The sequence below is a fragment of the Galeopterus variegatus genome, unplaced genomic scaffold, assembly GCF_000696425.1.
Source record: "Galeopterus variegatus unplaced genomic scaffold, G_variegatus-3.0.2 Scaffold549, whole genome shotgun sequence".
Taxonomy (NCBI): domain Eukaryota; kingdom Metazoa; phylum Chordata; class Mammalia; order Dermoptera; family Cynocephalidae; genus Galeopterus; species Galeopterus variegatus.
This window is the reverse complement of record NW_007726660.1, coordinates 489,983-502,875: the sequence shown is the minus strand read 5'-3', so window position 1 is coordinate 502,875 and position 12,893 is coordinate 489,983. Positions and strand designations below refer to the sequence as shown.

Genomic DNA, 12,893 nt, shown 5'->3' with positions numbered 1-12,893 from the left:
GAAGCATAAATGCTAGATACAACCTAAGCTATAGACATTAGAGTGGGCATTTACCAGTAGAAGCCTATCTTTAATATTCAGTAGCTACTCCTCAGAAAGAGGTGCAAACTGTTGGTACCTGGGAGTGAGAGCCGTCGGGGACAGGGATGAAGACTGGTCCTTGTACCCTCTAACTCCACTAGCCCAGTGCACACTGGACCATAGGTCAGTTTTAACATTGGTATTGGGCTTGGCCTGCAGGCCTTTTGTGTTACACTCCAGGCCCACCCAAATGCTTTTCAGGACAGCGCAGCAGAGGATGATGTCAGGCCCGTTTTACCATCCTCAGCAAATTAACCTTTCAGCCAGTTGCCCATCTATAAAATACCTATCCTTGGACGGTATTGGATTTCATGTTAGCACCACACAGCCTGCCCTTTATTGATCATACTATTCACCTAGATCAACCCTTTCCTCAGGAAGCCAATCTAAGTAATCCTAAACCTGTCTTGACACAAACCACTGCCTTTGGCCTACAATCACCAGATGGGTAGACCCATCCTAGATCCTACCCCGGAAACACTAACGAAAAATTTCAGGGATGGAGAATCTGATGCAGCTAGGGTTCAAAATACAACTTTACATCCTAAAATTATAAATTAAATTCAAGTGTATAAAGTCAACAGTGATCAGGTCACTCTTTTTTTTTAAGGCTAGTCAAGTGAAGTAATGGGAGTGGAGAGGGAACAAAGAACCTATTAACTGGTTGTGATCAATTAGTTGTAAACACCACTGCACTCAGATCAACCATCAATTCTTGAGAGAATCTGCAGCTATAACATATCATATTGCTATAAAGCTACAGTTTTAGAAGGATAAGGGGATGTAGGGAATTTCAAATACATATACAGTTTGTTCAAGAAAACCCACCTCTTGGGGCTGGCCAGTTAGCTCAGTTGGTTAGACATGGTGCTGGTAACACCAAGGTCCAAGGTTTGTACCCTGTACCAGCCAGCCACTGAAAAAAAAAAAAAACAAACCCATTTTTGGGCACTGTGAAATGGGCCCTTGCCTAGGTAAATGGATGAAACTCTTCCCTTTTCTTAGATTTAAGGCTAGACAAATTCCTTGTAAGTACTGTATAGAAATGTTTTATTACCCCAACATCCCAAATGTCCCCCAACACACACACACGAGAATCTAATCTTAAATTTTAGTTATCTTCCTAAAATAAGTGATCTAATTAGAAGCTTTTCACAAAAATTTAGACCAGTGTAAATAACAAACATTTATTGGTGTCACTTATGGTAGAAAAAAGTTCCTACACCAGATGCACATGACCCAATTGTTAAATAGAACATTTCCAAGGTGAACACACCCTAATCCAGCTTTTTAAACCCAGATTTTAAGATAGCCAATTCCTCCTCTCCCCCCACCCCAAAGACATGTGAGCAACTGCTAATGAAAAGCAGTAAACAGCCACTTGGGCTATAGCATTTTCAACTCCACTCTGAGGTGAAGATTCCAATTACATTCGAGACTTAAGTTCTCTCAATTTTCTCCTAACAAAAGTTCCTGAGTCCAGTATTTACAATATTACAGCACTAGCAGATCAGTGTCTACAACTCATCTTTTTCTGCTGTATCATCTTCACCAGTTGGAGGAGGGCCTGCACTTCCATAGAGTTTGCTGATAATTGGCTGAACAATTTCTTCTAGTTCCTTCTTTTTAGCTTTGAAGTCTTCAATGTCAGCATCTTGGTGGCTTTCCAGCCATTCAATCTTTTCCTCTACAGCTTTTTCCATGGTTTCCTTATCTTCAGAGGAAAGTTTACCTCCTAGCTTTTCTTTATCTCCAATCTGGTTCTTCAGAGAGTAGGCATAGCTTTCTAACTCATTTCTAGTGTCAATGCGCTCCTTGAGCTTTTTGTCTTCCTCAGCAAACTTCTCAGCATCATTAACCATCCTTTCAATTTCTTCAGGTGTCAGGCGGTTTTGGTCATTGGTAATTGTGATCTTATTTTTGTTCCCTGTACCCTTGTCTTCAGCTGTCACTCGAAGAATGCCATTCACATCTATCTCGAAGGTGACTTCAATCTGTGGGACCCCACGGGGAGCAGGAGGGATTCCAGTCAGATCAAATGTACCCAGAAGGTGATTGTCTTTCGTCAGGGGTCGTTCACCTGGAAGTTACACAGAGAAAAACTTGTTAGTTGTTCCTGACAAGAATTAGTACATCTTGACCTCTACATTTCAGTCTGTTGGAACCTATAGTGGCAAGGGCACTTTATCAAGCTAAAAGTAACTCAGTAATGGTTAGGAGGAGCAGCAACTGGGACTAACAGTAAGTTAAGTTACAACTCTTAACTGAATTTCTTCTACTTCAAAGCATTGTGAACCCCTTTCTTTTTCTTGCAAGTCTAGGAGCCAACTCAGAAGTTATTTTTAATAGGAAAGAATGCTAACTAAGTGCTGACTATGAAACTCAACACTAGTCTAATTAAGGACCCCCTATCTGAAAATAGCCATTCTTTCCCCAGCCATTTCAAAAGAGTATATATTAAACAAGAAATTATATTTAACCATGATATTAACAAACATAAGTGATTACCTTCATAGACCTTGATTGTAACAGTTGGTTGATTATCAGAGGCTGTAGAAAAGATTTGAGACTTCTTGGTGGGCACCACAGTGTTCCTTGGAATCAGTTTGGTCATGACACCTCCCACAGTTTCAATACCAAGTGTAAGGGGGCATACATCAAGCAGTACCAGATCACCTGCAAAAGGTAAGCTAATCAAGTTAAATTCTAATTCAAGTTCTCCCCACAAACTGTTTAACTTCTCTGTCTTGCCATCTGTTTAGGTTCTAAGCATAAACATTTTAGAGGGAGAGAATTAATCACAGTTGCTAAGAATCTTGAGACTGCCCCAGGCTTCTCTTCCCTGTACTCTTTACTAACTGTGTGACCTTGTTGCTCATATTCTATTGTTTTTTCAAAGCAACAGCTAACTAGTCTTCCCATCAAGGTACTGAAGCATTGTGGAAGATGCTGTGACAATAACATACCTGTATCTTGATCACCAGAGAGTACACCAGCCTGGACAGCAGCACCATATGCTACAGCCTCATCTGGGTTAATGCCACGGGATGGCTCCTTGCCATTGAAGAACTCTTTAACCAGTTGTTGAATCTTTGGAATTCGAGTAGAGCCACCGACAAGAACAATTTCATCAATATCAGACTTCTTCAAATCTGAATCCTCCAACACTTTCTGGACAGGCTTCATGGTAGACCGGAACAGATCCTAGAATAAGTAAAAGACATGGTTACTGTGATGCCTGTATATCTACATACACTGTCCTAAATTCAGAGAGTCTAACTAGATCTCATTAGCAAAGCAAAAAGCAAGGAAATACCATGTTTAGCTCTTCAAATTTGGCCCGAGTCAGAGTCTCAGAAAAGTCTTCTCCTTCATAGAAGGACTCAATTTCAATTCTTGCTTGGTGTTGAGAAGACAGGGCCCGTTTGGCCTTTTCTACCTCACGCCGGAGTTTCTGCACAGCTCTGTTGTCTTTCCTAACATCTTTGCCAGTCTTCTTTTTGTACAGCTTGATGAAGTGTTCCATAACACGCTGGTCAAAGTCTTCTCCACCCAGATGGGTATCTCCATTAGTGGCCACGACTTCGAAGACGCCATTGTCAATGGTGAGAAGAGATACATCAAAGGTTCCACCACCCAAGTCGAACACCAGGATGTTCTTCTCCCCCTCCCTCTTATCCAGGCCATAAGCAATAGCAGCTGCTGTACTGTTAGAAGGATGTAAAAGGAAAAAAGCTTAGTCAAGTTCACATTTCCCCTATTTGGCAAACATACCATATCCCTGAATTTTACACTTACGGCTCATTGATGATCCTCATGACATTCAGTCCAGCAATAGTTCCAGCATCTTTGGTTGCTTGTCGCTGGGCATCATTGAAATAGGCTGGTACAGTAACAACTGCATGGGTAACCTAAAAGGATAGCAAAAGTTAGTTAAGTGTATTTTGTCACATGGTTTAACCCTTATTTAAATCATGGTCAAACCATCACTTTAGCTCTAGTTCAGATTATCAGTAAGATAAATATATGTAATTTTATACTCATGGAATTGCGAGCATTAAGTGCTAGACAACACATGAAAAGTATCTAGTATTTTGTTTGGCCCACAGTAAAGCACTAAATAATTAAACCTGACAAACATGGATGTCATTCAGATTCAAATTTTTAAAACCATGACAGTCAACGAAGAATGCCAATAACTTAAAAAATGCATTGTTCTAGAAATATTTACCTTCTTTCCCAAATAAGCCTCAGCAGTTTCTTTCATTTTAGTGAGAACCATGGCAGAAATTTCTTCAGGGGCAAATGTCTTTGTTTGCCCACCTCCAATATCAACCTGAATGTATGGTTTAGTTTTCTTTTCAACCACCTATTTTAAAAGATGGTAATTTTCAGACACAGAAGCAATGACATTTCAAACTTTAAAAAGACCCACTTCCTCACTCATAGTTTGGTTTTCTTTGGTCGCTAAGAGCTGAACATTGACAAATACTTAGGTAATGTAAGTGTCTTACAAAGACAAATCTCTTCAGTTTTAATCAGTCTTTTGATCCCAAACTATCGTGGACAGAGTATTTGTTTGTCAACTTTAAGTTTTGCAACACACTGAAGTTATTAAACAATTATATACATCAAATCTACATCCTTTTTCTTGTCATCCTAACATTGTCTTTCGGCGACTTCTTAACTGTAAATACTTCCACCACCCCCACACCTCTATGCTGATGACAGAACCCCAGGACCTTGAAAGGCAGGAACTTGATGTCCTGCTGCACAGATGGGTCGTTCCAGGTGCGGCCGATGAGCCGCTTGGCGTCGAAGACTGTGTTCTCGGGGTTGGAGGTGAGCTGGTTCTTGGCCGCGTCGCCTATCAGACGCTCCCCTTCAGGGGTGAAGGCCACATAAGACGGCGTGATGCGGTTGCCCTGGTCGTTGGCGATGATCTCCACGCGGCCGTTCTTGAACACCCCGACGCTGGCGGAAAAACCCAACGGAAGGAATCGGCACCAAGCCCCGCACCAGGAGGCCACGCCCCATCCTCCCCCCTCCACAAACCCTCTTACCAGGAGTAGGTGGTCCCCAAGTCGATGCCGACCACCGTGCCCACGTCCTCCTTCTTGTCCTCCTCCTCGGCACGCGCCGCGCCGAGCAGCAGCAACACCGCGGCCACCAGGGAGAGCTTCATCTCGCCGGCCAGGCGGTCAGCGGGCGGGCAGACGTCGCGGGCAATCCAGACACAGGCCTCGGCGCGGGAGTGCAGGAGGTCACCGGCCTGAGGACGACGGGGCCCGGAGACGAGAGAAGCTGCCTGTTAACACAGCGAAAAGCAGGTCCGGAAAGGCAGGCCGCGGCGCTTATCTCCGCCACTCGCAAATCCCCCAGACAGTCGGTCTGTTCTGTCTCGGCAGGCGTCGACCGCGCTGTCGCCGACTCGGCTTATATACCCTCCCCCCAGCCCCGTCGTGGAGGCCGCCGATTGGTGGAGGCGCTGCTTGTTGGAGGTAGCTGATTGGCCCCGGCCACCAAGCTGGCCGCCGCCGATTCGAAGAAGCCTCCTCCGCATCTAACGTCACCGCTACGCCCTCCTGGCGAACTCATTGGCGGCTGGTGAGTCCCAACTGTCACCAGTGGGAGGTAACATCCGTTCCGTGTGCTGGCCCCATTGGGTCAGCAGCTGTCCGTCCCTCGTGCGACCTCTCACCCCGAGGCCGTTTCCGCCGGTAACCGCTCAGGTCCCGCCTCCCTACGAGGCCCTGGTCGGCCGGAGCCGGTCGGGCGCGCCTGGTCCCCCGGGGCGGTGGGACCTGCGTTCGTCGCTTCTGTACCGCCGATCCTCTCCTCCTGCCGAAGCGGGAAGCGGCTATTCCTCCTCCTGGGTTTCCTCCCGCCCCAAGCAGACAGGTCTCATGATGCTGTGATCACCTCGGAACACCTTTCTCTGCCCTTCACAGCCACTACCGGTATCCGCGCCTTGAGACCGTTGGTTGTTCACTGGCCCGCAGCCTCGAGCTGGGGCCTGGTCTGGGCTCTGTCCGGGTGCTAATCATGGCTCCCAGCCAGTTCTGTTTCCTCTGCACCCCTGCCTGATTATCTCTGTCTGTAGCAGGCTTCTCCCCATTGCCCTGCCCCACGGTAAGTCACAGGACAGGCCTAGGTAAAGTAATTGCCTCCTACCCGAGTCCCCTCCCTACTGTGGCAGCCCTCTCCTGAAGGGTTTACTGATGCCAACACTCCCACCCTGGAATGTGTCGTTATTCTAGATTGCCACTGCTAACCTTCCCTTCCCTTGCCCATCGTTCCCTTTGAGGCTTAGGTTGTCATTCATCAGGCCTTCTTCATCCTTTATTCTTGATACCTTTCTGTCTTCACTCCTGGAAAAGTTCTGATGTGCTAAACGCATTTAATAGACAAAAATCGTCTTGATAATGCCATACTCTTGTATAATGTTGCAAAAAATAATAGAGGCTATCGTATACCTAGGGCAGCACTGTTCCATGTGCTTTTCATGTGCATTCAGTCCTTGTACTTGGTAGTCATTTCCCATTTTCCAGATGAGAACACTGAGACCAAAAAAGATTAAATAACTAGACAGGTCACAGGGCTGGTGAGTGATGGAGTTAGGATTGATGACCATGTCGACTTCACTCCATAGTCAATGCTCTTAACCCTTTTAAAAAAATTCATTCATTGCACGAATGTTTTTGGAGGACCTTATATAGACAGACCAAAGCCCTGATAGAAAATATTTTGAGATGCTTACAGAAAATGCTTAAGGACATTATCATAGTCAAGAATTGATGATGCCAGTATGTTTTTCTACTAAATGTATTCTTGAGGCTCATGGGTATATGAGGGTACTTCAAAAAATTTGTGAATTATAGAATTATATATATTATTATATAATTATATATAATATTCGCAAAAAATAGAATTGAGAAATAATACCAATCTTACCATGAATTTTTGAAGTAACCTCATTTTGTGTCCAAGTCACACTGAAACATCTTACACACTGTTAACTAAGATGTTGATCCTGTGAGTCAATACTCAAGAATTTTCCCTTCTCCTTTGGTGCTCTTCAAAGGCTGTATAGGTGACCCAGAGATGACTCCATTCTTACGATAGAGGTTGCATCATGCATCTCTTTCAACAGGACTTGTAAGACTGCTGAAACATGGACCATTCTTGGGGTTACATCAGTCCAGTATCAAGACAGAAATCACCATTCTGCCACATTACAGCTTCATACCATTTCAAGCAAACTTCCTGAATATATCTCCATCCATTTCCATTAAAAAGCAAAGCTCTCAATTTCAGCCTCACCCTTGATTGATAGAGTAATCTTTGGCAACTATCCTTTTTGTAAAATTTAGAAAAGCGATTCCAAAGGGAATTGAGTATACTGGTAATTGTAGTATCTTTTTAAAACCAAGTATATTTATGTATTATATATTATACTGCAGTATATTCCAACGCATGATCATTTATGGATTGAATAGGAAAATGCATAGACAAACCAGTTTGCTGAATGTTAGATACCAATAATAGTATCAGGGCCAAGTTATCAACACTTAAGTGCTAGACACTGTCACTATGCTAAACATTTTATGTGCATTATTTCTTTTAATCCTTATAAAAGCTTTTTTTTCAACCCTTGTTTTAGAGCTAAGGAATCTGAAGCAGCAAGAGGTAGAGAAACTTGCCCAGGAGATCGCACTGCTGAGAAAATGTGGAACGAGGATTTGAGCCTTGGCAGTTTGATTTTTAAACTTTGCAGTCTAGGTTGTCATCTTGAGCTTCGGGTTTAATAGGACTTATATTTTGTTCTAGGATGTAGAGTACTTATACATTTTGATAGTAGATGATAGGGAAATGTAGATTTTTATCAAGTAACTTAAACCAGCTTATTTCACTTCTGCTCCTGTGGGTAAGAAAATAGATTTCTGTTTTCCATCAGATCTCAGAAAGCTAAGCAGAGGTAGGACAGATTAGGATTGGATGCATTTATCTCCTAAGTCTTCCTTTCTGAAAAAGAAAAATAATTGAAAGGCACAGAGCAAGAAGGAAAAGGAAAGCACCTATGTAATTTACAAGCTGAATGTTTAGATCCTGATAACAGAATTTTTCACATGGGTTATTAAAGAGAACATTCAACTAGGAGTTTGGGCACATGATGTTGTTGGAGAAAAAACACCACCTCAGAGCCTCAGTTTCTTCACTTATTGAATGTCAGGGATTTCTGTCCTGCCTGCTTTACTAGGTTGTTTCAAGGATCAAATGAGATATTTTATGTGAAAGTTGTAAGTTTGAAAGGTGTAGAATAGTGATGATGCTATTACTAAACATAGAAATATACTATGAGAAGAAATTCTACAAGCTCTTCAAATAAACCACCTCTTGAGAATCAATTTTCAAGATTTCTTTCACTGGGAAATAAAGTTTGTTGATTACTTTGAATTTGACAGTGTTTTTTGGAAATGCTTTTAAAAGTGGTACATCTAGTTATTATTGTCTTATATTGGTCACATAGATGTCTTTTTATCAAGGGACTGGGAATAATTAACTTACTCAACCTTTATTGAACAACTCAGGAATAAAACAAAAGTGTCAAACTAAAGTGAGCCAGAAGTAATAGTAGGTACAAACTATGTAGTCTATTTTTTTGTACTTCTGAGAGTACAATGTACTGTGCAATAAATTCCTTTTTTGTCTTCACTTTTAAAAGTAAATTTTATGGGCTGGCCCGGGGCTCACTTGGGAGAGTGTGGTGCTGATAACTGATAACACCAAGGCTAGGAGTTTGGATCCCTATATAGGGATGGCCGGTTAGCTCACTTGGGAGAGTGTGGTGCTGACAACACTAAGTCAAGGGCTAAGATCCCCTTACCAGTCATCTTTTTTTTTTCTTAAAGTAAATTTTATAATTAATAGAGAATCTTTCCCTTTCTTTCCTACATGTACATGAAAAAGTAACAAATAGTATATTTCCTGTTCTTCACATATATATTTTTTTGCAGAAGGCATTTGGGAGGGCACGCTGTATTCCAATAATGTGAAAGTGAGGAACTATAGGGTTTGAAAGCACAAAAACTATTTGAATTCCAATTCTGTCACTTACTAGCTGTGTGACTTAGGGCAAGTCAATCTCTCTGAGGCTTTGTTTACTCGTCCGTAAAATGGATATAATTCTGCCTCACAAGACTGTTATTATGATTAAATGAGGTAATACATGCTTAACAGCAGTTAATTTTATATATGAAATGCTAGTTTTTATTGGTCTTCCTTCTGTCTTAAATTTTCGGTTGAAGTAAAACTGTTAAGTATAAAGAGCTACCTCTACAGAATTTGAGTGATGATATACATCTTAAATTTATACATTTTTAAAGTAAGAAATATATGTACATGGTATAAAATTCAAAGGGTACAAAAATATTCAATGAAAATAAATCTACCTGCTATCTAGTCCTCAGTCCTGTTCCCCTACACTGGTAACCACTTGTGTAGCCTTCTAGAAATGTTTTATTTATATATAATGTGTGTGTGTGTGTGTGTATATCCCTATTTTAAAAGCAGTGATAGAGAATGCTACATATGAGGGTACTTCAAAAATTTCATGGAAAAATAGAATTAAAAGATAATACAAATCTTTCCACGAGTTTTTTGAAATACCCTCATACATGGTTTTGTTCCCTTGCTCAGTGAACTGTATTTCTTGGAGATTGTCACAAATTATTACCCTTTTTTTAAATACTATGTCAATAGTATCTACCCTTAAAATTGAATGTCTACTATCTGCTGGATGTTTTAAATATTTTAAACCTTTTTATTATAAATTATAATGTGACTACCTAAAAGTGTATAAAATATAAATGTACAGTTTAATGAATAATCATAAAGTGAATCTCTAGGTATTCAATATCTGGGTCAAGAAATATAATGTTTTCAGCACCCCACAAGTCATCATTTTTTTCCTCTGGCTAATCACAATCCTTCGTAAGAAATTTTTCTTCATTGTTATAATCTTTAGAATTTTGCCGTTAGATATACTTCCTCTAACATCATGGTTTAGTTTTGTATGTTTTTTAACTTCATGTAAATGGAATCGTAGAGTATATATTCTTTTTGTGTCTGGCTTCTTTAAACATTAAGACATTAATTTTTTAAGTTTCTTTCATTCATCATTAAGACATTCTTTTGTCATTAATGTCATTAACTGAATTATTTTGTGTCTGGCTTCTTTCGCTGAGCATTAAATTTTATCTTTATTGTTACATGTAGCTCTAATTCATTCATTTTCATTTCTGTATTGTATTCCAACATATGAATATATCACAATTTGTGTTGTATTTATTTATTTATTTATTTTTTTGTCTTTTTTTTTGTGACTGGTAAGGGGATCGCAACCCTTGGCTTGGCGTCGCCCGCACCACGCTCAGCCAGTGAGCGCACCGGCCATCCCTATATAGGATCTGAACCCGGGGCGGGAGCAACACTGCGCACCCAAGCGCCGCACTCTCCCAAGTGTGCCATGGGGTGGCCCTGTGTTGTATTTAAATTGTAGCTATTTATGGACAATGCTGCAATGAACATTCTTGTACATGTTGGTGCACATATGCATGAATTTCCCTAGAGTATATGAGCCTCAAATTTATGAATTAGAATTTATGGACCAAAAGATTTAAATAGCTTCAACTATAGTAAGTTATGGCAAACTGTTCTCCAAAATAACTGAACAAATGTACACTCTCACCAGAGATCAGTGGGGCTTCCAGGTGCTCCACATCATTTTCAACACTTGACACAAACTTTATTTTACAATCTGGTGGATGTGTACTAGAATCTCATTGTGGTTTTAATTTTCTTTCATTTTTACAAATGAGATTGTGCACTTTTTCATTTTTTGAATTTTTGTCAGCTGGCCAGTACAGGAATCTGAACCCGTGATCTTGGTGTTATCAGCCCTTTTCATATTTTTATTGGTCACTTGCTTTCTTCTTTCTGAAGTTGCCCATTTTTCTATTGACTTTCTTATTTTGTAGTTAGTTATGTATATTCTAGATATTGGTCATTTTTCAGTTATATGTGTTGCAAATTTCTTTTCCCACTCTGTGGCATGTGTTTTTATTCCCTTACTGGTGTTTTTAAAAAACTTTTTATTTTGAAATCATTATGGACTCATAGATAGTTGAAAAAACAGTGCAGAGTCCCATGTCCCTTTCACCAAGCTTCCTCCAGTGATGATATATAGCAGAAAAATGAGGAAATTCATATGCTGCATATAGTTCTATACTTTATCTCACATATAGATGTGTGTAACCATCACCAAAATCAATATACAGAACATCAATGTTTTGCTTTATGATTGTGCTTTTTTAAGTCTTATTTAATAAATCTTACCCTACCCTGACATCAAGATGATATTCTTTTGTTATCTAGAAACTTACTTATGTGTAGTGGGTAGATAAGATCAACACATTTATAAATTGCAAAGTAGACAGAGGACAGTGCCATCAGAGAACAAGAGATGTATCTGATGCTAGAATTGAGGAAGCAGTGAATGCTTCCAGCTGATAGGATCATGTAGCTCTCAGGGAAATTCTAGCACTGGGGCTCAGAAAAAGGGTGGCGTTTTGGACATGTAGAAATGTAGGAAAAGTATTTCTTTCTTTTTTTTTTTTTCCTTTTTTGTCTTTTTTCGTGACCGGCAACGGATTGCAACCCTCAGTGTCATGCCCGCACCGGACCGGGACCGGCTACGGGATCGCAACCCTCGGTGCTGCACCCGCAACTCGCTCAGCCAGTGAGCGGCCGGTCTATATGTGGGATCCGAACCCTCGGCGGGAGCACCGCCACGCTCCTAAGCGGCGCACTGCAGCAGTGCGCCACTGGGCCGGCCCTAGAAACTTAATTTTTTTAACTGTCTCTTTTAAATCCATAATTTACCTGGAATTGATTTTGTATATATGTGAGTTGTATATAGTGAGTCAATTTTTTTCCCCACACAGCCAATTGTCCCAGCACCATTTTTCATATTAGTATGTTTGTTAAACTTTGTCTTAATTACTATAGCTTTATTTACTTAATTTTTTCTAAGGATGACTGGTAAGGGGATCTTAACCCTTGACTTGGTGTTCTCAGCACCACTCTCTCCCAAGTGAGCCGCAGGCCGGCCCTTAATTACTATAGCTTTATGATGTCTTTTTTTTTTTTGGTGGCTGGCAGGTATGGGGATCGGAACCCTTGACCTTGAGCTTTATGATAAGTATTGATTTTCAATAGAACAAGTCGTTCCACATTGCTCACCTTCAGAAATGTCTCTGGCTATTCTTGGTGCTTTGTATTTGTATATAAATTTTAGAACCAGCTTGTTGAGTTCAAAAAACAAACCTGTTATATATCGTTAAGTAAAAAAAAAAAAAAAGCAGGTTACTCAACAGTATGATAATATTATACCACTTATTTATTTATTTTTTCTGGTGGCTGGCCAGTATGGGGACCCAAACCCTTGACCTTGGTGTTACAAGGCTGAGCTCTAACCAACTGAGCTAACTGGCCAGCCCTATACCATGTATTTTTAAAATAAGCTTTACAGAGTCTTAAATTTCTATTTAATTTCTTTGTTTTAGTATTTTTAAAAACTTTGTCAGAGTTTTGTTAACAGAAACAATTTCCATTTTGAAATGACAAAATGATACAGCAGTATGATGAAATATTATGCAGCCATTAAAACTGTTGATTTCTATGTTTTTCAAAAAGTAAAGTATGTTACTTTTTTGCCTACATCCTTTTATTTAAAAATAAAAAAATCTCTG

The 12,893-nt window shown here is 40.4% G+C and overlaps 1 protein-coding gene across 1 annotated transcript; it reads right to left on the bottom strand.

Annotated features, from left to right (window-relative positions):
- Window positions 1–1,242: 1,242 nt before the first annotated feature.
- Window positions 1,243–5,495, bottom strand: HSPA5 (heat shock 70kDa protein 5 (glucose-regulated protein, 78kDa)). The gene is made up of 8 exons (XM_008569967.1): window positions 5,145–5,495; window positions 4,824–5,055; window positions 4,313–4,450; window positions 3,880–3,992; window positions 3,398–3,788; window positions 3,048–3,285; window positions 2,590–2,757; window positions 1,243–2,161 (listed from the first exon to the last, which is right to left on the bottom strand). Exons 1-8 carry the CDS (start codon window positions 5,264–5,266, stop codon window positions 1,599–1,601), a joined length of 1,965 nt encoding a protein of 654 aa, XP_008568189.1. The 5' UTR covers window positions 5,267–5,495; the 3' UTR covers window positions 1,243–1,598.
- Between the last annotated feature and the right edge of the window lie 7,398 nt (window positions 5,496–12,893).